The sequence below is a fragment of the Danio rerio genome, chromosome 18, assembly GCF_049306965.1.
Source record: "Danio rerio strain Tuebingen ecotype United States chromosome 18, GRCz12tu, whole genome shotgun sequence".
In the NCBI taxonomy this organism is placed as follows: Eukaryota; Metazoa; Chordata; class Actinopteri; order Cypriniformes; family Danionidae; genus Danio; species Danio rerio.
Window position 1 is genome coordinate 23974246 of NC_133193.1, and position 25833 is coordinate 24000078.

The 25833-nt window shown below is 35.9% G+C and overlaps 1 protein-coding gene across 4 annotated transcripts in view; it reads left to right on the forward strand.

Annotated features, from left to right (window-relative positions):
• The window catches only part of bcar1 (BCAR1 scaffold protein, Cas family member), a 184564-nt gene that overhangs the window by 78720 nt on the left and 80011 nt on the right, over positions 1-25833 (forward strand). The window contains exon 1 of one of the 4 annotated variants that reach the window (NM_001135133.2): positions 23752-23988. The exons of the other annotated variants lie outside the window; for them this stretch is intronic. Coding sequence (NP_001128605.1) covers positions 23977-23988 — 12 coding nt within the window. The 5' untranslated portion in view covers positions 23752-23976. Of the gene's footprint in view, positions 1-23751; positions 23989-25833 lie in introns of those variants that run through there. 4 annotated transcript variants of the gene reach the window in all.

Genomic DNA, 25833 nt, shown 5'->3' on the forward strand with positions numbered 1-25833 from the left:
TTGCTGTTCCTTTTGATTTCCAAGAAAAATTGTAATAATAAATTTGTTCGATCCATTTGCATCTAAGTCTTACATGGGCAGTATGTTTCAAATAAGTCTTTTGAAGAAAGTTGGGACGTTCTAAATGAATAGGATATAGGGGGGATAACTGGGAATAGAACACAGCCAGAAACTATGATTCTAACTAAAGCTCTGGAGGTGTAGTTGGAAAAGTTTGTGATGCCGTTTGCGAATGTTTGTGAAATCTATTCACAGTTTGCAAATAGATTTGGGAAACAACAACTGAACAAATTATGTTTGTAATGATGGAACTTGAAACCTTAGTTGGCTGATAATGCTTTTCAGAAACGCACCCTTGGTTGAATTTTCAGTTATTATGACCTCCTGTTTTACATGCAAATATGAGGTACTGGAACACATCAGCAAAACTTGTTCACACACAGCTTTTTGGTCCACATGGGATCAGACGCAGCCAACAACACAGTTTGTTTTCATCACAACTAGTTCTTTGACGTCAACTTGGTGTATCCTGGGTTTAAGACTAGTGATTGGTGACAAAAAAAGTTGTTGAGCTTAACAAAACAAGAAATGACTGTAAGAATATAGAAAGAAACACAATCAGGGCATTAACTTAACAATTCTAGTCACTTTAAAGTGAAAATCAGCTGAAAGAAGACGGGTCTTATCTTGTCCCAACAAATTCTTAGGAGAAGGGTTTGTGAGACCAAAAAAATTTCCAAGAATAGTTTTGGGGTAAGAAAACTCTAGAACTGTACTTTGACGTCAGTAGTATCACCACAAATAGTTTGAAAGAGTTTGAAGAAAAAAAGCTTCTGCTGTCAACCAACAACAAACTCAAGCATCTTCAGTTGTTTATATTTTGAGCTAAAGATAAAAAGGTACACAATAAAGACAGTTTTTCACAGTCGACATTTTCTCAAATTTAACAAGGGTGCCAATATTAGTGAAGACTTTGGTGTAGTGTCCTATCGCCTCTCTCCAGTAGCTCACACAGATCAATGTGATGTTTATCTGCGGGTCAGTGGAGTTAATAATTTCATCTGACCCGCCTGAACTCTATAAGCACCACTGCACTGCAGACCACTGACATGACTGTCCATGTATTTCTTGAAGCTGCTGTCTGATGGCTTTGAAGCATAAAACGCTTTCATAATCTGTGCTTTAAAGATGCTCCTTCATGTTCTGAGCATTGAGATTGAGGGCTGATCTTTAAAATCTTTCATGCATTGCTCTCTGTTCTCACTGGAGCCTCATCAGTGTCTGCTTTCTCTTAAGTTATAGGGTGAAATGGTTTTAAACTTAGGGTTGATAACAAGGTTGGAGGTCCGAACTCTTCAATATGGGCGATCCATGAGCTATTACTTTGTTCCCTTGAAGTTCAAAACACATAATCACAGGTTGTTCACGAAATTGCCCATTTCTTTGAGTGGCTTTGGATAGTGCTGCCAGATAAATGACCAAAATCTGGATCTGAAATCAATAAACTGAAAGCTGGTGGACAGTGTTATCGGTGTGTATCTTACACTGCCATAATAAAATGTCTTTTAGTTAACAGTTGTCTAGCTTTGATTCACAGGACTTTTAAGTTAATTTCGGCTTTTGAAAAGTGACTTTTATGTACATTAAATAATAACTTGGAAATAAATTTGTACAATAACAGAAAAAGCATATTAAACCATAATTTAAATGACCAACCATGACAATACGTTGACTAATATGTCAGTAAAATGTCAAGAAAAGTCACTTTATTCAACTTTTCAACATCAGTTGTCAGAAAAGAGGCAATGTAATTTGAAAGCGCAAATATACATTAAGCATAAATATTTATTAGCAAAGTCATTTTTCTTTTACTCAAATGCTATAATGACTGCTGTAAATCTGAGATTTAGGTTGACTTTGCATTGTATTGAAAGGAAAGGGCTGCAGACCTTAGAGTTGAGAGAAACCAGAGACTGCATTTCAGACCTCATAAGTGAACTCTGACCTCTCCCCCTTCATCTCCAGCTATTTTCATTATGAGTTATTTGCTGATGTGGTTTTGCTCAGCCATCATTTGTTTCAGCATGTCAGCCGTCTTTTTTTGTCAGAATATGAAACAAAGTTACGAGAATGTGAGAGAATACAAACTAGAAATGATACATTTGTATGAGATTCAATTCATAAGAAGTTCATTTGTTTTTGTTCATTTAAGGTGGTGCATCATTTCCTTATTAATATGTATAGGTATCACAGTTCAAATGTTTAGGGTCAGCAGGATTTTTTTTTCTTTAAAATAAATGAATATTTATGATGCATCATTGATCTACAGTACCAGTAAACACATTTAAAATGAATGATAATGGGACACTGATGACTGGACTAATGAAGCTGGGAGTTTAGCTGTCATCCCAGGAATAAATTGAAACATGACTTATCTTAACATAGAAAACAGCTGTTTTACGTTATATTATTATTGTTATTATATTATATTATTAAAACATTAGAATGATTATTTTAATTATATATATAATTTTAATTATTAAATTTTTTGCTCCATTTTAATGCATATTTAACTGAAAACTTGGAGAGCAGAGAGAGACTTGGAGAGATTTGCTAAACTCAAACTTAAATAAACGTGTAGATTATGCTTATATAAAAATACTTGTCCTTAGTATTAATACTACTACTACTACTAATAATAATAATAATAAAAATAATAATAATTCATTTTCTTTTCGACTTAGTCCCTTTATTAATCTGGGGTCGCCACAGCGAAATGAACCGCCAGCTTATACCGCACATGTTTTTATGCAGTGTATGCCCTTCCAGTCGCAACCATCACTGGGAAACATCCATACACACTCATTCACACACACACACTCATACACTATGGTCAATTTTAGCATACCCAATTCACCTGTACAGCATGTCTTAGGACTTGTGGGGAAAACCAGGACACCCAGAGGAAGCCCACACGAATACCGGGAGAATGTGCAAACTCCACACAGAAATGCTGAGAAACTCCGCACAGAAAACTGACCAAGCCAAGGATCGAACCAGCAACCTTCTTGCTGTGAAGCAAATGTGCTACCCACTGCGTCACCACGTCGCCCATAATAAAAAAATAAATTGTAAAAATAATAATAATAATTATTATTATTAAAGTAGATTTTTTTCATTTCTTAATAAATAGCCTAGCCTACTATAAATTAGGCCTAAAAACATTAACAATTAAATGATTTATATATAAGATTAGAATATGTGTAGCTTATTGATTTTAATTGGAATATTCTGAATAATATTTGTAAAGAAAACATATATTGGTCCTATGTGTTGTTTACATATATTTCAATAAATAATGGTAAACGAGTGCATGTTTTTACTAAAACAAATATTGGATTTTTTTTAAATGCGTGTGCGTGTAAAACAATATAATTTGCACAAAAGTTATTTGTACAAAAACTTAGTAGTTAATCCGCTCAGTTTAGAGCGTCATGATGGACGTTTTACGTTATAACTAACGTGGTTCAAACGATGGATCTGCGACTGAGAAACTATGGGATTTGGGAAACACTCGTCACTACATTACTCATTTCCCAAACAATGCATCGCACTATAATAGTTCAGCCGGGAGTTATGTCGTTGTTTTGGAAACGTCCCCCTGATTGATACTCTGTTCAAAAACCTGTAGTCTATGATTTGATATTCTATACAACAGTATATCAGGTAACAGATGAAAACTGCCTGAAATGTTCTGAAATGTTCTCTATTGTCAAGTTTTTTAAAATTAAAATGAACATTGATGTGAGCAACTTATTATTGAGCAATTGATGTGACTCCTGAGGTATTAAATGTGATACAAAATAAATATCATGAACAATTGTAAATGGCCGTTTTTTTGAGGGGATTTCGCTAGATGGTTTATTAAACCATCATGTTCCAGAAAAGTAGAAATTTCTGCCTATTTTGTGATATTTTCAGCTCTTACCCAGTTATCTGTAATAGTGGACTGTCGCCTTAAATGAAGGAAGTGATCTAATTTGGCTTTAGATTCAAGTTTAAAGCATTTTGGATTTAGAAAGTTTAGTTAAACCTAACAAAACAGAAATATACTGTACTTCAAAAATATTTTCTTCCTGCTATTTTTAGAAAGGTTAAATTTTGTGTAATAATGACCAATACATTTTTCTTGATTTTTAAAACGATGAAAATAGGTTCTGTATTTAATCTTAGAGAAAAGAGTGCCTTTTTATAATATTATTATATTATTTCCAAACACCACATCACTCTATAGCACACCTCAATGTATCTTTGAAAATCTATATTTGACAGTAAAGAGTGGCATGAAGACTAATCAGATGAAATTAGACAGGAATCGGATGGTGGCGAGACTGGTAATGAGATTACATTAGATGGCAGTTACTGATGGCCTGTCAGCTCTAGCTGTGGTGGTCTTATCTCAACTTTTCCCCGAGACCTCCGCTTATTGCCTTATCCAGACACCTGGGACCCAGAGACTCAGTTTCTCACACCAACTCGTTCATTTTCAAGGGCAGAGAGCAAAATCTTGGATACACAAGGCCTTGCATACACACACACACACACACACACACACACACACACACACACACACACACACACACACACACACACACATACGCACCTTCATGCACGAGCAGTGAAACGCAGTAGACTAGAAATAAACGAATGAAGCTGCGTATCAGGCAATTGAGTTTATATCAAACGTTTCTCATTCCCCACAGATAGCTTCAAACAGCTGCCGCTTTCTGATTACAACTGCGCTTTTTATTGTTGAAAGCACATTTCCGAAAGCTGAAAATTGCAGCGATTTGTAATTAACCTTTGAGACAGTGAAGCTATTTGTAAGAGAGCGTAATAGCAGCGTTAATGTCTGGGAAGAGTATTACTTCACAATCCTCCAGACAGTTAGTGAGACGGAAGGAACGTAATTAAAGGGGCAGTTCACCCAAAAAATAAAACTTCAGTCATCGTTTACTTATCCTGGTAATGTTTTAAGGGTGCATACCCTTCTTTTTCTGACAACAAAATAATTCCATACTATTCCTAAGTGTACTAGGGATACACAATGGGGCTACGGGAAATAAATAAAAAAGTGTAAGTATTATTTCCCGAAAAGTCTGACCTTGTATTCTGATCTACTATAATCTGTGACTCTGTGCAACATCTTGGCAGTTTTCTCCAACTCTCCCAAGAAAAACAATGTCAGTTGAGAGAAATCAAGATTCATTAAAATGTGACACGAAATAGGACCTATGAACTTACGAGTGATGTCAATACAGTACTAAGTAGAACATGGAATCTAGATTATGTAATCAAACTCTATTTGTATTACAGTGTTTCGCTGTGTCTTTTTAACTGTGCATCATTTTAAGCAACATAGGCTCATTCTGAAAACTTAGCTCTATATACATTTCTGGAGATCATGAACTATGTAGCCAGAAGGACGTATGGCTGCATTTCATCTTTAAAATGAATGCTACATACGGGATGAACACCATTTCTTTCCACACTTACCTCTGTGTGAACGGCTTTCCCGCAGTTACCAGTTTGTCCAGTAGATCGCTTTGTTCGTCGGTGGACTTGAGATGCAGAGAGGAGTTCACCACAACGACAGGGTTCAAGTCTGATGAAAAATGATTCAAGAGAGCAAAGCCAAAAAAATAAAATAACATAAAATAACAAATAAAAAGTAAATGACAGGGTGACAATGTGATAAAATTTGAAAACATGGTAAAAATTAGGCTAGGACTTTTCTTGTTCTGGATTGCTTTTTAAAACTGTCCGTTGGGTTTTTGGAAGTGGGTTTAAGTTACGGGTCAATCTGTGCTTTTCAAAACACTATTGGTTGGATTTAGGGAAGGAGGAGGTTGGGTCAGTCGATTGGTCAGTCAGTGTCAGTCGACAGCAGCCTGTGGTGGATTTACGCAAGAAGAGCAGGTGTGAAGGCAGTTGTGAGAGTCATTTGAGATCTCAAAAAGAAAACACAGCGACATCTGGTAAATTCGCGAAAACAAAAACTGCAAAAAACGAAGCTCCTGGGTTGATTTGGCGGTCTCCAGAAATGTATATTGTGTTTTAAAATAAGCCTGGCTTGATTTAACGTACATACTCTAAGAGTGCGTGGCTTGACGAAGCATATCTCAATTTGAAGGCTCCAAATGCAGCATTCAATTTTGTCCTTTTTTTTCCCAGATAATGAAGGATACATCTGATGGATCATTTGTGGCCTTGAACAACCCAAGATTTATTGTGCACCAATGATGGCAGGGCCATTTAAAAAAAAAATTCGGATAACAGAAATTTTTAAATGCAAAAACTAGGTTTCAGTTACTTCAGGATATCTATCTCTAGCTTACACAAATGTAAAATCAGACAGACTATGAGATTTTGACATTTCTTCCTAAGATGTGATTTTAACAACCCAGACTCATTCTGAAAACGGACTTTTATATACATTTCTAGAGTCCGCTAAATACATCCCAAGAGCTACGTTTTTTTTTTTTGCAGTTTTTGTTTTCGCAAATCCACCAGAGGCCGCTGTGTATGCTTTATTAAATCTTACATTTCTCTCATGAGTGTCATTTGCGCCTGTTGTTCTTGCGTAACTCCATCAGAGGCCACTGTCAACTGACTGTTTGACTGACTGACTGACCGATTGACTGACCCACCGTCCTCCTTCCCTAAACCCAGCCAATAGTATTTTCAAAAGCACAGATTGACCCACCCACCCACTTTCCTAAACTCAACCAACAATTTTAAAAAGCCATCCAGAAAAAGAAAAGCCCCATCATTTCACCACATTTTCAGATTTTACCACATTTTCTCCCTGTTATTTACTTGTTTATTTTATTTTTCGGATTCTGTTTTTGCCTACGCTTTCACCAGACTCGAACCCCGTCGTTGTGGTCATCTCCTCTCTGCATCTCAAGTCCACCAACATACATTGCGAGCTAACTGGACAAACTGGTAACAGTGGGAAAGGTATATACGGAGGTAAGCAGTCAGTCAGCTGTGAGCGAAAAAAGGAAGGGCATCATACCGCCCTGTAGCATTCATTTAAAAGACGAAATAGAGCCAAACGTACTTCTGGCTACATAATTTAAGAGCTCCAGAAAAGTATATAGAGCTACGTTTTCAGAATGAACCTTTGCTGGATTTTAACGACCATTTACATTTTTCATGAATTGTATTTTTACAGTTTGGGAACTTTGATTTGCCTTCAGAAGATTTAAAATCATTTTTATTATTAAGAACGTAATTGCTTATTAACTGCAGCGGTTGCTAGGTGACAAGATCATTCCTTTGTAGACTTGAACATTTAAACTGATAATGCTTGTTTTGGCCTGCACGAACTTTGAAGGACTACGTCACCTACTTATACTATTATATATTATTTCTGTTAACTACTATTTATTCTATTTATACCAGAAATAGTAGACCATGCATCCAGATAATTTTGGTATACTCAACGTATTATGATTTGCCATATACTAATTCTGTTTGCGAATACTATTTAGGACGTATGGTATGTGAATTGGAATGGAGTAACAGTGTTTTTCGGTTTCTTATTGATGTGGCACACCTGTTCATTATTTAGCTGTGCGCTTATATTTCTCAGTTGCAAGTTATCTCCAATGTCATCTTCCTCATTCCTTCCTGTGGGTGAGTAAATAATATCTGAATTAAAGTTTTGGTTTAACTAGTTTTAAGTTGTTGTTTTGGAGACCCTTGTTCACTCTGGTCATGATGTGAGGTGGGCTTCAAGGAGAACGGACTCCTTGGACAAACCCAGCCCATGGGAAACAGTCCCCTTCCTGGAAGTGATGGTCAGAGAGAGTGGCGTTCTGCATTCCTGCATTCCTCTGAGAGGGGAGGGGGGGGGGGGGGGGGGGGGGGGCGACTAATGCTGCGTCTGCATCCGCCACAATAAGACCCTGCAGGACTGTTCACTTTTCCTTAAGTCTCACGGTGTCTGATTGCGTGTCTGTGTCCATGTGTTCTCCTTTTCATAGTTGTTTAAGAGGTCAGACAGACATAGCTGCTGAGTGTGCTGCAGATCAAACTCGAGTTTTGGGTTAGTGTGCATGAGTGGAAGATGACTAAGTTTGCTAAGTTAAGGTTTAAATTGGTTTATGATGTAATGATGTTCTGAAAGTGATCTTGAATTGCTTGGATTTGGTTTAGTCCATTAGCGTTATCTATAAAAGTCAGTGGTTCTCATTTAAATGTAGTCACAAAAAATGCAAAAAAGGAATGAAAGACTTGAGTCAGAACAGAAGCACATCTTTTTCTAAAATGGGAACAATATCACTACATCAAAAACAAACATAAGTCATCATTTCCAAAAATTGTTTCCAGACATCCCCACACTAAGAAATAAAAGATTAAAAATCATCATTCTGGAAATAAAAAATTCTGAACATTGTTGGAATGTTTGTCATTTTATTGGGCAATTTACATTTAATTTTTTTAATAATAACAATAATAATAAATAATAATGGCGGCGACCCAGTGACGCAGTAGGTAGTGCTGTCACCTCCCAGCAAGAAGGTCGCTGGTTCGAGCCTTGGCTCAGTTGGCGTTTCTATGTGGAGTTTGCATGTTCTCTCTGTGTTCGCGTGGGTTTCCTCCGGGTGCTCCGGTTTCCCCCACAGTCCAAAGACATACAGATGAGTGTGTGTGTGTGTGTGTGGATGTTTCCCAGATGGGTTGTGGCTGGAAGGGCATGCGCTGCATAAAAACGTGCTGGATAAATTAGCAGTTCATTCAGCTGTGGCGACCCCAGATTAATAAAGGAACTAAGTCGAAAAGAAAATGAATAAATAATAATAATAATAATAATAATAATAGTATTATTATTATTATTATTATTAATCATTAATATTAATAATTAATAATAATAATAATAATTATTATTATTATTATTAATAATAATAAAATGTATATTAATATTATTTTTAAATTGTTGTTGTTATTATTGGTATTTTTAATAAACAATAATAGTAATTAATAATAATAATAATAATAATAATAATATTAATCGAATAATATTTATTTATTTATTTTATAAACTTGTTTTTCACTTTGTTTACTACACCATATTTATTTCCTATGCTTTCTTTTGAGTTTGAGTTTTGAAAGAGTTAATAAAAAAGAACAAAATAAATAAATAAATAAATATTTTATTTTATTTTGTTCATTTTTATTAACTCTTTCTTTCTCTTCATCTTTGCTTAATTCGCCAAATTTATTAATCTTTTGTCTTTCCATTTTTCTTTATCTTTTTTTTAACAACAACATTTAATTTGTGCGGTGTCTACATTGTTACTGCAAATACTGTATACACTTGAGCAATAAAATAATTAAAATAATATTGTGAATATTACAAGTCAAATTATTACAAATTTAATTTAATTTACTTTTCATTTTTATTTACATTTAGATCATTTTTAAATGTAACTACCTGGCGCCGGGCGATGCAGTGGCGCAGTAGGTTGTGCTCTCGCCTCACAGCAGGAAGGTCGCTGGTTCAAGCCGCGGCTGGGTCAGTTAGCCTTTTTGTGTGGAGTTTGCTTAGGTTTCCTCCGGGTGCTTCAGGTTCCCCCACAATCCAAAAACATGCGGTACAGGTGAATTGGGTAGGCTAAATTGTCCAAAGTGTATGAGTGGAATGACTGTATGTATGTATAGCAAAGTATGTATAGATGTTTCCCAGAGATGGGTTGCAGCTGGAAGGGCATCCGCTTCGTAAAACATGTGCTGGATAAGTTGGCGGTTCATTCTGCTGTGGCTACTTCGGATTATTAAAGGGACTTAGCCGAAAAGAAAATGAATGAATGACTACCTGGCGAATGACTACCCATCTGTTTTTTTTTTTTTTTAAACTGTATACACTTCACAAATATGGTAAATGTTAACAATTTTGCCAATAAATCTGTGTTGAGAGAGAGAAAGCACTTTTCAATGGGTGCAGAAGCCAGAGATTATCAAAAAAACACATTGAAATGAAAAATCAAATCAGCACTATCTAATTAACCAGCGGGTGCTCAGGTCCATTTATTGCTCTCCTCTATCTCTCTCCTCCTTTTATTTGTGTGTCTATGTATGTGTGTGTGTTCTGAGAGTAAAGGACAAAGTGCTGATTGGAAGGCTCTCACACACACACACACACACACACACACGCACACACACACACACACACACACACGCGCACACACACACAGATTATGAGCAATAGTAATATCCCCAGCGCTGCCTGATTATGCTCAACTCTACATAATGCCATTTACTTCCTGCCACATTAATGCTAATCTTTTTATAGCAGGCTGAGAAAAGTGAGCTAGTCTTTTTACGTTGTTGTTCTGTGTATGTGTGTGTGTGTGTGTGTGTGTATGTGTGTGTGTGTGTGTGTGTGTGTGTGTGTGTGTGTGTGTGTGTTTGTGTGTGTGTGTGTGTGTGTGTGTGTGTGTGTGTGTGTGTGTGTGTGTGTGTGTGTGTGTGTGTTCTTATTTTGCTTGCCTTGCACATGCCATAAGTCTCATTTGTGCAACTTTAGATTAAAAGAGAGGAAGACTGATTCACTTTGTGGTTTTTAATCATCTTAAAGTATTACCATGACTGATAAGAGGACAAATAATAATGAGAAACCAAATCTGAAATATAAACAAACGCAATTATCTACGGAAATTAAATTTTGGTGGTGTCTGATCAAACCCAGTTAATCATGTCTTGTGTTAAGTCAAGACCCTACAGGCAAAAAAGTAGATTTCTTTCTATGCTCTTTTTACTTTTTGGATTTTCAGACTATGTTTTATCAGACTAATATATTAAAAACATCTAAAATGAACTTTTTAAAATTTGTATCCATGGATTTCAATCATAATACATGTTGTATGTTTTTTTTTAGTACTGAGACATACACACTCTGGCCACTTTATCAGGTATACCTGTCCAACTGCTCGTTAACGCAAATTTCTAATCAGCCAATTACATGGCAGCAACTCAATGCATTTTGGCATGTAGACATGGTCAAGACGATCTGCTGCAGTTCAAACTGAGCATCAGAATGGGCAAGAATGATAATTTAAGTGACTTTGAACGTGGCATGGTTGTTGGTGCCAGACAGGCTGGTCTGAGAATTGCAGAAACTGCTGATCTACTGGGATTTACACGTACAACCATCTTTATGGTTTACAGAGAATGGTCCGAAAAAAAGAAAATACCCTGTGAGCGGCAGTTCTGTGGGTGCAAATGTCTTGTTGATGCCAGAGGTCAGAGGAGAATGGCCAGACTGGTTCTTGGTAATAGAAAGTCAACAGTAACTCAAATAACCATTCTTTACAACTGAGGTATGCAGAAGAGCATCTCTGAACACACAACACATCCAACGTTGAGACGGATGGGCTACTGCAGCAGATGATCACACTGGGTGTCACTCCTGTCAACTAAGAACAGGAAATTGAAGCTACAATTTGCACAGGCTCACCAAAACTGGACAATAGACGATTGGAGAAAGTTGCCTGGTCTTATGAGTCTCAATTTCTGCTGTGACATTGAGATGGTAGGGTCATTTGCCATCAACAACATGAAAGCATGTGGATCCATCCTGCCTTGTATCAATAGTTCAGGCTGGTGCTGATGGTGTGATGGTGTAAGGGATCTTTTCTTGACACACTGGGGGCCTATTAATATCAACTGAGCATTGTGTCAAAGCCACAGCCTACCTAAATATTGTTGCTGACCATGTCCATCCGTTTAATAACACAGTGTACCCATGTACTGATGGCTACTTCCAGTAGAATAACGCACCATGTCATAAAGTGCGAATCATCTCAGACTGGTTTCTTGAACATGACAACGAGTTCACTGTACTCAGATGGCCTCTACAGTCACCAGAACTCAATCCTATACCTTTGGGATGTGGTGGAATGGGAGATTCGTATCGAGGATGTGCAGCCGACAAATTTGCAGCAACTGCATGATGCTATCATGCAAATATGGACCAAAATCTCTAAGGAATATTTCCAGTACGTTGTTGTATCTATGCCATGAAGGATTAAGGCAGTTCTGAAGGAAAAAGGGGTTCCAACCCGGTAATAGTAAGGTATACCTAATAAAGTGGCCGGTGAGTGTAAATCTTAACTTTACAGATTAGTTGCAGTATTTTCTGAATTATGGGGTGATCAAAAGAAACACTCAATATGGCCTCTGTAAATACCGATGACTTTAATATTCCAGCAGGCACAGGACGTCACCATGACACCAGATTGACGTTGTACTAATTGACGTTGTGTCTAATGATATTACAGCTTGACGCTGTGTGGATGTTATCACTGTGACGTCTGTCAGACATTGGATTTTGATGTCAGTATTTGTCATCAATATGACGTTGGTTTAAGATGTTGATACGACATTGGATTATGGTCCTTTACAACACAACCTAAATTCAACCAAATATCAACATCATTTGACATTGTTATTGCACTTCAGAAGATCCTTAGATGCTGGCTAAACATTAAATTTTGCTTACCTAAAGTCACAACCTAAATGAAACCTAATATTAACATCGTATGATGTTGTGTGCCTACTGAGATTTATCATAAGCATTTTTGAAAATTGATTTATACAATACATAACCTGGCACCTGAATAAATAAGCTTTCCATTGATGTATGTTGTGTTAGGATAGGACAATATATGGCCTTGATATAACTATTTGAAAATCTAGAATCTGAGGGTTCAAAACAATCAAAATACTGAGAAAACCTCTTTTAAATGTTCTTAGAGTAGCAAAGACCAGCTAGTGAAGTGTGGTGCAGATAAACCTCTCGCCCATGCAACCGATTCCCATGTGGAGAGTTGGTTGGGTAGTGCAGGACCGGTGGGGCTGCATTGGTGATGTGACCTGGATGGGAGTGTGGGGGGTGGGGGGTGAGTGTAGCAAAGGCCTGCTAGTGAACTGCTGTGCAGGTAAACCTCACTCCTCTGACCTCTAAAGGTACTTTGTTGACAAACGCAGATTTTTAGCCTCCTTGTTAAAGTAACCGACTCCCATGCAGAGTCGCTGGTTCAATCAGCTCGGAGCGGGTTGGGTGGAGTAAGAGCGGTGGGTTTTATTAGCAATGCACATTACTGATCAAAAAATACATTTAGATATATTTACAGTAGAAAATTTACTAAATGTTTTCATGGAACATGATTTGAACTAATGAATGTTGGCATAAAAGAAAATTCTATAATTTTGACCTTTACACACTGTATGTATTTTTGTCTATCGGCTAAAATGTATCCATGCAACATAAGAAAAATGTCATCCAATTTCATCCAATGTGCTAGAAAAGTATGTAAATTATTCTCTACTGCATTTTTGCACATGAAATTTTATAAAATGTGTAATCAAAAAAAATGTTTGCAGTTCATAAGCTAATCAATCAACTGGGGAAGTATGGTGATAACCAGTTGACTTTTACCCTGCACTGTGTTGCTTGCAAAATAGGGTCACATTTAGATCATCATTGACTTTCATAGCAACTAGGTCTTGTTTTTTCCTGTTCTGCACAGATATTGACGCTTATCCTCTGTTTGTAAGACCACAAACAGTCGCCTGTCTGCCAGTCAAATCATTGTCTTGTTTTGTGTACTGCATATTTGTGTTTATGTAGACCTGTACGTTTAAGCATGTGCGTGTGTGTTAGCGAGTTTTTAAGCTGAGGATTTGCTCTCTCCTTCATCATAAGTAGTTAAAAGGCCTCGGTGACAGACTGCACAGCAGGCCTGACAGTCTCAACAAAGAAAGGAACTCTTTATTCCTTTGTCCTTCAAAGCTGCATGAATATTGCTGTTGGCTGGGGGGGCCGGATGTCTCAATACAAGGATGTGCATTGTTTTTTTCCTCCGAGCAGAGACTGGAGCAGTGCATCATGGGCAGGATGGTGCTGCTGCCGCTGCCGTTGTTTTCAGAATCTGCATTAGTAATTCTCGATGATGTGGCACCGAAGAATTAAGCTCCCAATACAGCCCTCATTCAGACACAGGAAATGCCTTGAGTGTTTGGTTTGACTTTGACAGTGATCTTAGGACTTATTTTAGACACATTTTGCAAAGTCGAGATGAATAGATGAGCTTAGATGAATTTAAAAGAGTGCCCAGGTCAACACAGCGGGTGTCAGATTTCACGGTCATATTGTGGTCAATGCATGATATTAGGGGGATTGTTATATTAGAGAAGGGTTGCAAGACTTTTTGATTGGAAAACCTGAAAATATCTAAAGCTTTTGAAGATTAAAAGATGCTTCAGGGCGGTGGTTTCAGGCCCCATTTACACTAATATGTTTTAGTTTTAAAACACATAGGTTGTGCTTCGGTTACACTATCTGTCCACACTACGCCGGAGTTTTTGAGTGCCGAAAATCGTTTCAAAGCATTTTGAAGAAGCTGGAGAAGCCGTTTTCATTTTATACGCTGCTGCTTCGTGTCAGTGTGAATGGGGAAAAGCATAGACATCTAAAAATGGAGGCTTTTGATTGGGGCTTTTCCCTCAATACTAAGTAGCCTACACACAGTTCAGTCTTGCATCCTCTCCTTGTAAGTTCAGATTTTAAAAGTTTGATATGGAAACAAACTCCAGAGGACACGCCGGGTAAATCTTCAAAGGCACCAGTGTACTTAACCTTTTTTACATCATCTTAACAATAAAATTTAAACATGATTTAAGAAACTGCTATTTTTATTTTGATATTAGCAACTTAAAAGACAGCAGAAATGTTGAGGCATCGTGTAGATGCATATTTATTTGAGCGTCATCTTCACTATATGCATATTTATAACAAAACGGAGCCTTTAAAATCACTGCCTCCTTTAATTTTCTGAGAAAAATACGAAACATACCCTTTCTTTTGCTGAAGATCCGTTTTAATAATCAATTATGGCCACTATAAAAGTATAGCGTACAATTAGTTATACATTATAGAAAATAAAGGCAAGCAATCTGTCAAATATGCAGAATCAGTGTATGTGGATTCATTAATTCATTAACACCTGCTTAATAGTCTCTGTGTTTGATTAGGGTTGGAGAAAAACTGTGCAGAGCTGCGGCCCTGCAGGAATCCAGTTTGAGACCCATGCTTTAGGCCTTCATATGAAATTTATTCAATTGGAACTGCACAGAATATCTATAACATATTGTTTTTTGGACCATAAAAATGAGTACATAATTTTATGTACTTAAAAAAATTTAACACTTATTTAATTTCAACTGTAAAACACAAAATAAGGCGAGGTAGTGGCACAGTAGGTAGTGCTGTCGCCTCACAGCAAGAAGGTTGCTGGGTCGCTGGTTCGAACCTTGGCTCAGTTGGTGTTTCTGTGTGAAGTTTTCATGTTCTCCCTGCCTTTGCGTGGGTTTCCTCCGGGTGCTCCGGTTTCCCCCACAGTCCAAAGACATGCGGTACAGGTGAATTGGGTAGGCTAAATTGTCCATAGTGTATGAGAGTGTGTGTGTGAATGTGTGTGTGGATGTTTCCCAGAGATGAGTTGCGGCTGGAAGGGCATCCGCTGCGTAAAAACTTGCTGGATAAGTTGGTGGTTCATTCCACTGTGGCGACCCCGGATTAATAAAGGGACTAAGCCGACAAGAAAATAAATGAATGAATGAACACAAAATAAATAATAACAATCTTCAGCAAGAATGTAATCTAATATAAATCTCATTTACCATATTGAATATTCATGTTTCATTCTGAAAAAAACATATAAGCCTAATAAATTTTTAGTTAAAATAATAATTATTTTCAGTGGTCATTTTCATTTTTTGAAGCCTCATTAATTCATGTTAGTTTTTATTTTTTGTCAACATCCTTGATTTTGTGATGAATTATTAATCAATTTTACTTTTATTCATTCATTCATTTTCTTTTCTTAGTCCCTTCATTAATCTGGGGTCGCCACAGCAGAATGAACCGCCAACTTATCCAGCATATGTTTTAAGAAGCGTATGCCCTTCCAGCTGCAACCCATCACTGGGAAACATCCATACACACTCATTCACACATACACTACAGCCAATTTAGCTTACCCAATTTACAAAGTCAGAATTATTAAACCCACTGAATTATTAGCCTGTTTATTTTTCCCCACTTTCTGTTTAACGTAGAAAAGAGTTTTTTTTCAACACCTTTCTTAACATAATAGTTTTACTAACTCATTTCTCATGACTGATTTATTTATTTTATCTTTGCCATGATGGCAGTAAATAATATTTCACTAGATATTTTTCAAGACACTAGTATTCAGCTTAAGGTAAGGCAAGGCAAGGCCTTGTTTGACCTTTATTAACAAGGTACGCATTTACCTTGAGAACCTTATCTCTGTTCCCAAACGCAATCATTTCTGTTTTCTCTTTGTTTAACTGAAGAAAGTTTTGGCACATCCAATTGTTAATTTCATCAATGCATTAGCAGAGGGTGTCAATGGGGCTGTAGTCATTAGGCAGTAAGGCTAAGTAGATCTATATATATATATATATATATATATATATATATATATATATATATATATATATATATATATATATATATATATATATATATATATATAATTTTAAATATAGTTTTTAAAGTCAATTGTGCCATTCCTATGAAATTCCTTATTCTTCCTTATTCTGCTATTTCTTGAAGCTTAGCTCTATTATATAAATCATCCAGTTATGCTGGGATAAATTCTAGCTCACAATCCTACCAGATTTTTCCAACAGATTCCTCAGGAATTTAGAGGACTGATGTAGAGAAATCCTAATGGAGATGCCTTTCCTTCTTGGAGCAGTTCCGAGTTAGAGAGAAGAAGAAAAAATAATAAACATTAACTTGTTTCAGAAGGAAAAGGGATTTCCATATTCACATTATCTGACCCACATCTGCAGGCCTAAATACTGGGACTGTTCTGTGGGTGACCGGGTCTGATCCCGCTTGGCTGAGCCTTTCTTACCAGAGTGCCCTGAATCTCCTGACATGTGCGGCATGCAGGGGGTTACAGAGGTCCCGGGACAGTGGTCATGGTTCTACAGCCGAAACACTGCCAGCCGAACAACATTGTGCGTAGGTGTGACAGCTTGACCAAACCCAGACCGGGCCACTCGGACACAATGGACTTACTGTTTCACATTCACTGAGAACTGAATACTCTCTAACTGAGGCTACGGCATGGCAGACGTCACACATATCAATGCTATTGAAGAGAAACCTTGTATCTACAAATTTCGTCATTTTAAATGTTTTTTTTTTTCTAAAATAATTGCTGTTGGTTGTTGTCTGCAAGATTTGCAGATATTCAATCAATGACAAGTTGTTGTTGTCCCACCTCTGTTTGACTACCTTAAAAACATTTTCCATTCACTCCTCGCTTGTCATTGAGTAAGTTTAAATGGAAACTAATAAACCGATTTTAATACAATTAAGACAGTATCTCTGATTAGGGTCTACCATGTAAACAGCGAATTTTGGTAATCGAACTTAACAGAAATCGGATCAAGACGTGGAGTATGCTGATTTTAGCATTATTGAAGTGCAGTAAAGACATGTAAACACCTTAATGAAACTATTACCGTCCTGTAGGATTTTCGCCGCATTTTTCAATAGGATAGTCTATACACACACGCTGTTTGACACTATTCTCTGCTCTGAGTCAGTGAAGGACCACACTCAGGTTTTTTTATACTCATACAATGTGCAGTATCAAATTCTATTAAAACAACCCTCTTCCAGCAATTTATACTCGCATCCAGTATCTTGTTTGTCATGGGGGGCATGCATAAAATGTTCCTAAATGAAAGTGAAACTGACAAACTGCCAAACTGCAAATAAAAAATTAAACACCCAAAATTGCATGAAACTCCAGATCAAATGTGAATAGTGTGGTGACGTAATGACGCTAATTTAACTATGTGCTATAACATTTAAAACAGGATCATGAAAGAAACGTTCATAAAGCAACCCATGTAAATACTTTAATCATAATAATGTCTTATTCAGATTAAGGCAAATAATTCGATTACTGATGTGCATGTCAACATAGTCAATGAGAGAAACATTTGGACATCTTCTAATGACCACATGGTGGTATTGAAACATTTAAGTTGTGAGAACCAAGAATACATTAATAAATATATCAGGTTTGGTCATGTTTTGTGACACAAAACAATGGAAATGGTAGTTCTCTCTGACCAATCAATGATCAGCACTTAGCTCGCTTGAAACCTCACCCGAGGTGGCACTAAAAAAAGTACTAGGTATGAAATGCAGTGGAGAAGCCCCCAAAACTGAGGCATACCAAATGCAATGTAAAAGTGCTTCATTTTTTTTGGCTACTTATTTAATTTTACCATGGTAGTGAGGTGTTCTATCTTAGGTTATTGTGGTCTACAAATGTATAAAAGATGATTCTCTTACATTGTTTTGTTTTACTTTATATAACATCAGCTCAAGCTGCTCTACTGCCAAGTGTGAATTTCTGAGAGACAAACCATGCAATATTGTTTAAATGACAAGTGTCACCTCTAGAACTTGATGGCACTGCTCTCAGTTTTTACTACAATGTAAACTTAAAATAATATGACCAATTGCAGTTTTTGTAAATCTGTAGCAAATCATTTGTCATTGTGAAAGTGGAAATAGTGAAAAGTGTGAATGCTAATTTTGCAGATTGTGTGCAAAAATGCTCTGCTTGCACTCCTAAAATATTCAGAAAGGGGCTTCGGTGCTTAAAATTTTAAAATAAATAAATGCACTTACATAGATTTCATATACAGCTGAAGTCAGAATTGTTAGCCCTCATGTGAATTTATTTTATTTTTTAAATATTTCTCAAATTATGTTGATCAGAGCAGATGTTTTTTCACTTTATTTCCTATAATATATTTTCTTCTGAAGGACTTTGTTTTATTTTGGCTAGAATAAAATCAGTTTATAATAATAATAATAATAATAATAATAATAATAATAATAATAACATTTTAAGGTTATTAGACCTCTTAAGCAATATTTTCTTTAGATTGTCTACAGAACAAATTATTGTTTGTTTATTCAATGACCTGCCTATTTTCCCTAACGTACCTAATTAACTAACCTGATTAAGTTGAAGCCTAGTTTAAGCCTAGTATCTTGTAAAATATCATAATGGCAAAGATCAAAGAAATCAGTTATTAGAAATAAATTATTAAAACTATTTTGTTTAGAAATATGTTGTGTTGGGAGAAAGGGATATATTTTTTACTATTTTTTCTCTTTTTCTTTTCATTAAACATACATTTCTATTAGTCATTTAAAGGTCATAGATTAACTGAACGCCTACTGTTGAGTTTGAGATGCTGTGCATACTAATAAAGCATTTTTGCAGAAATTAACTTGAGCACTGCAGTTGAAAAACATCTTTTTCCATTAAACAGTAATTGGGGAGAAGAAAAAAACAGAAGGGCTTATAATTCAGGCTAATAATTCTGACTTCAATTGTAAAAATAAAGCTACAAATCTTTCAATGTTTAAGTAACTTTTGTAATTAATGTACAAATTTTTACCTTAAGAGACAAAATTTGTGCTTTAACATATTAATACGTACACATTTCAGACCAAAACAGAAAAAAGTTGTCAAAAGAGGTGAAAACATCAGGTGTAAACAGCAGTGCATCTACTCGTGATTTAGTCAATTCAATAGCACATTAATACCAAATGAAAACAAATGCCCTTGCTGATCTGATCACAAGTGAACAACATTAAACAGAGATGTAAACACTGTCTACATTTCTTTTAGCTTGTCCACTTTCGACCACTTTCAGCAGTAGTCAAAAAAGAATTAGACTGACTTGTTTTTGTAGTGTAGATACTCATGTGGTTAAATGCCACAAAAGAGCTCTACTCTACTGAACTAACAGGATCATTTTAGGACATGCTGTTAGAAAGCACACCAGAACAAGATATTTGCACTTGCTATGTGTACCACAACACACAGCTTACTATCAACATCGTAGTCATCGTCCACTTGCTTGTGTCACATTTTAAATGTATGGAAATACCAAGTGACGATATTTGATGGCAGTCTAGTCTTAGAATGTTTCATGTGGAATCATTTTAATCTTCACAAGAAGATTCAGGAAGCAAAGATCACCTCATTTTCACCTCTCTAGTGCTTTGTGACAGGCAGTTAGACCTCTCACCCCTAGACGAGCGTCGCCCAACACCCGCTATATAACAGAATTGTGATTAGTGGGCGCTGACGGAGAGAGCTTATTAGCTGGAGAGCGGGAGGGGGTGGAGCGCTAATTGAAATGATGTCTGATGTGATAGCCTAATCTCTACGGTGACAAAATTCACGCACACTTGCTAATTTCAATGACAGCCATGATGTCACTCAGGCTTAGCGGATGGAAATAACTAACAAACGTCCCAGGGCGTGTTTGAAAGAGAGAATGTCGTCTCGGACATCGAAATCCATCTTGCGCCGTAGCCGCTCCGTAGTGTGAGATGAAGTGCCTTTCAATTGTCATGGAGACCAGACATGGCACAATAAAAGCTTTAAATTCCTGCGGCACTTTCAATTAGGGGGGATCTTGCTGATCTGACACCAGTTGTGCCATGTAATTTATGACCATTGCTCATGTATCGAGGACTGTGTCTCAATTCCTGATCTGCCACAATTGGTAGGCTGTAAGCATGGATTTGGATACTAAGATGGGCTTAAATACACTAAACATTGGGATAATGGTGACACAGCAATATTAAAAGTCCCTGTTCTATTAGCATCAGTGCTGTTTAGCACATCATTGTAAAATATATAAATCAGTTAATTAACAGATGCTCTTCTTTTCTGATTCTAGGGCATTTCCAGTTTATTTATGCGTTCAAATTGCAATATGGGACGTTGATCTGTGCTCTAACAACTTTTAATGGTTAATTGTTTAAAAATAGAGGAAATCGGTGGCTCAGTGGTTAGCACTGTTGCCTCACCGCAAGAAGGTCCCTGCTTCGAGTCCTGGCTGGGTCAGTTGATATTACTCTGTGGTTTTTGGGCGGCCTTTTGTCTCGTTTTATGCTTGAACTACTAAATAAATGCTTAAGTCTATTTAACTGAATGTATTTTAATGACATTACAAGATCGATGCTGTAAAAGCAACCTTGTGAAATTGAAAATAGTCACATTAAGCTTTTACCGGAAGTTTTTTTTTGTTGGCTGAAAAACACTAGCTGTGCATATAGCCCACAGATTATTTTAGATGAACTATCCCTATAAACTAAAGTGATACATAACTGTACACTAAGGCAGAAAAAAGGCTTCGTCTTCAAATGTATACATTATTATTTCATAGTGAATTAATATAGTGAGCACTAACTGAGTGTTTCTCAACCACATTTCTGAAGGACCACCAGCACTACTGTACATATTTTGGATGTCTACTTTGTCTGTCACTCCCATTACAGGTCTTTCAGTCTCTGCTAATGAGCTGATGATCTGGATCAGGTGTGTTTGATTAAGACATGACAAATTTGCAGAGATAGGAGCGTGGTTGAGAAACACAGCACTGGCTCACTGGAAAAAAGCTTTGAAAGGCTTTGTTTTCATATATTTACATTATTATTTTCTAGTTAATTAGTATAGTGAGCACTAGCTGATTGTATGACATTTTAAGGCAATATCTAGGTTATTTTTAAAATGCACTGGAAGGATTTTGACAATGTAATCCCTACAGATGTCATTAGTAATGTACTTTTGTGTTGTTCCAAAATTTTACATTCCTTAAAATATGTGTTTTTATGTTGCACATATGAAAATGTTATACCGGTTTAGAAGAAAATCAAAGAACTTTATTTGAAAACTAGAGAGCGAATTGAAAAATGTCTTTAATCCTATTTTACCTCCAAAAGAGATGGTCATCTCTACTAAATTATCTCAGTCTAGGTCATTTATGAAACCATTAATCAACAAGTGATATTACAAAATTGGCTTCAGCTTAAATTGAGTGAATATTTTCCTTCAGATCAGGTCAGATTTAGGAATGCTGATGTGAAATCTTGATGCCCTGTTGTCTCGTACCTCTCTGACCTCCCCTGACCTCCCCTGACCTTAGCACCAGGCCACACCATGATGTCGTGGCAGTTTGAGGTCATTATGCATCTTTTCTGACACTACTTTTAGAAAGGCATGTTGACTTACTCTGTGCCTCAGAATCATCTGAGGAGTAGATTTTCTATCTGTTATCTGTGAATCGCAGGAGACAGTGCATTAGGACATTCTGCTTTTGTCTGTTTACCACATTGATTTAAATGTGGATCCCACTTTGACCCCTGACCTGGTCACTCCCTCATGGGGGAACCAGCGAATGATGTCATGCTTTGAAATTCATGGTGAATTGCGAACACTAAAGCAAACAGGGGCAGATTAGCTTAGTTTATTTACTTAACCAATGGTCGTCATTCAGAGCTATTTCATTTTTAAATAGATACAGATAAAATGTCCACATTGTTTATTTTGCATTTTGATTTTTTTTCAAATTTGTTGTTTTATTGAAAAAAAAAAAATTATATACAAATGTTGTTACATACCTGTATCTCGTTCATTCCTGAGCCGAACATGTACACACAAATGTGCAATCATTTTATTTAATTTTTTTATTACATTTTTTATTCTATTTTTATTTAATTTGATTTAATTAGCTTTTATTCATTTTTTATTATATTATATTATATTATATTATATTATATTATATTATATTATATTATATTATGTTTTATTTTATATTTTTTATTTAATTAAATTTTTATTTTATTTCATTTATTTGTTTTATTAAAATTGTATTTTATTTAGTTTTATTCTATTCTATTCTATTTTCTATTTAATTTGATTTTCATTTATTTTTATTTAATAATATATATGTATATAAATATATATATAAATAAATAAATATATATATATATATATATATATATATATATATATATATATATATATATATATATATATATATATATATATATATATATATATATATATATATATATAATTAGTCTTTTTAAGCTTCATATGTTTTTTTTATCAGTCTGTTTTTTCTCTGTAGTTTGTGATGCATCTAAATGATTGTACTTTAAAATAGAGACAGGAAATTAATCAAGAACAAAGTTTTGCTTCAGCAATACTCTGAATAAATAGCTATGTAAATAAATCCATAACAAAGCTTTCCATCTCAATCTTCCCAATCCTTCCTTTTCTGAATTGATGGTACTTTAATAATTCAGGCAAGATATATATTGAGATAAAACAGGTTAAACATTTCCAAACACTGCAAATGTCAATAGAGAGTTAAACTTTTGTCTCCTTGAGAATGGATTTACTGCTGGAACAAAAGGATGGGCAACAAAATCAGCAAGCCAAAAAGTTGAGGCTGAAGGAAAGGGTCTAGACAAAGCTGTGTGTTTGTGTGTGATGGCCAAAAAACCCAGTATGTGTGTGTGTGTTTCTCAGGTCTACAGAGAGGTTCACTAAACATTCCTCACAGGCAGGGGGAGGAAGAGTGTAAGGCTCATTAACATAAGAACAGAGTCCTCGGCCAATCGGCAGCAGGGAAAGGGAATGTCAGGATTGAGAAGGAACTGGGAGGGTGTCAGGTTTCCCTGTGCATTCTTCCCTCCTCCTTTTGCCGGAGAGGGTGGGAGAGAACGAGCGCAGGAAGGACGCAGTGAGAGAATCAGCGACTTCAAGAGACAGAAGTATATGGGACAGTCTCGTTCTTGCCCTCTGACATCACGGAATTGGAGTATGTGTTAGAAGCTGACTTTCTGGGAGACGCGGAGAGGTCTGACAAAAGAGTGGACGGTCCGAGTGGGATTTCTTCGGGGGTCAAATCTCAGGCAGTTTAGTGCTGTCTGGAGTCCCAGAGACTCGCACGGCAGGGCTGAAAATGAATTATCTGGTGAGTGTGCTTGCTGTTCTCATTGTTGTGTGAGCACTTTAAGTTGGTTATGCGAAATGCCCTCGGGTGATACTTTCTGAATCAATGTCTTTGTGGACAGCAGAAAAACAAGAGAGTCTTCAAGATTGGCTTTTATCAAGTTTTCTGTCTTATTAGCATTATATGATTTGTTTTTATGGCAGCAGGAGATCAAGTAGCTTGAAAAGCTCTAAAAGAGGCAGTGTAACACTTTTTTGAGAGGCTAGCAGTATATATTTGAAAATGAGTATATATTTCTATTCTTGAAAAGAAAATATTGAGCTTTTTCTTGAGTTTTGAAAGCTGTGAGAAAGCAGGCATAACAGGAGGACGAGTGGACGGAAAAGGAACCCTGCCACTGTTAGCTTCTTCTTTGCTGACTCAGGAGAACGCTGGAAGATTAAGGTTTTTATGGAAAGAAGTATGGAGAAATTTTAGGGAGAAAAGAACAGCGTGACGTGACGGCCGGACCAGTGAAGCATCCATTCCTTGCCATTGTTTGAAATTGCTGGCTCTTGTTCAGCTTGTAAGAGTTGAGAATGACACAGTGCTTAGGTATTTGGACGTGAGAGTTGGGCTGTGCTGTGTTTCCGTATGAGAGGAATCTGGTTCTGGGATTCACCCCCTGCAGAGGCCGGGATATTCCCTGGTCATTAAAATAGACCTTGAAATGGTTATGGGCAGTTATTAATGCAGTTCAGACAGATGATTCTTGGAGATGAGAATTTAGGATTTTCTAGTTAATTTTATTTTTGAAGGCATTTATTATTTTTAATTTGTCTACATATATTGGAAATCTGTCAGTTTAGTCGCTTATTCCATCTGGTGTTAACACGCTTTTAAATGTGTCTTATAAGCAAGTTTGTTATGGTACACTAAAGCTAAGTATGACACTTTGAATTGGTTCACTTTTTTAAATGCATCCTATAATGATTACGTGATATGATATGTAGGTAGTAGCAATAAATGGATGGAAAACCCAAACATTAAAATTTACTCAATATTTACTGACCCTCAAGTGAAACTTTATAATTTTCTCTTTTTTACTTTTTAACATAAATGTGAATATTTTTAATAAATACTTGAAACCCCTATCCATTACTATCCATGGTAGAAAATCAATTGCTATCGATTTCCAACATTCTTCAAAATATTTTTTGTTCAACATAAGAAAGAAATGTATGATTTTTATTGTATGTATATATATATATATATAAATATATATATATATATATATATATATATATATATATATATATATATATATATATATATATATATATATATATGTATATAGAAAATCTGTGAATTGTAGTCCGTTTTCCACCTAAATGTCTCTATGTTACAACACTTACAAATCAGCATGTTATGCTGTTAATGTTAATAAAGCAAAGTATGACAATTTGTATTTGTTTGCTCTTTTACAATGCGTCCCATAATGATCACAGGATAGGCTGGTAGTAGTATTAAAGTGATGGTTAACCCAAATATCTACATTTTCTTAATATTTACTGACCCCTCAAGTGCTCTCAAGTATTTTCAAAACATTACCATTTTCTCTTTTTTTTTTTTTTTTTTTTTTTTTTTTACTTTTGAACATAAATAAGGATATATAAAAAATACTTGACATCTACATTAATATCTACAGTGGAAAATAAATTGTTACTGGTTTCCAACATTCTTTAAAATATGTTATTTTGTGTTTGATGTAAGAAAGACACTCATAAAGGTTTGGATCAAGTGGAGAATGAGTAAATAATAATAGAATTGTCATTTTTGACTGAACTGTCCCTTTAAACTGGTTTATACTGGTTTATACTGGTTTCT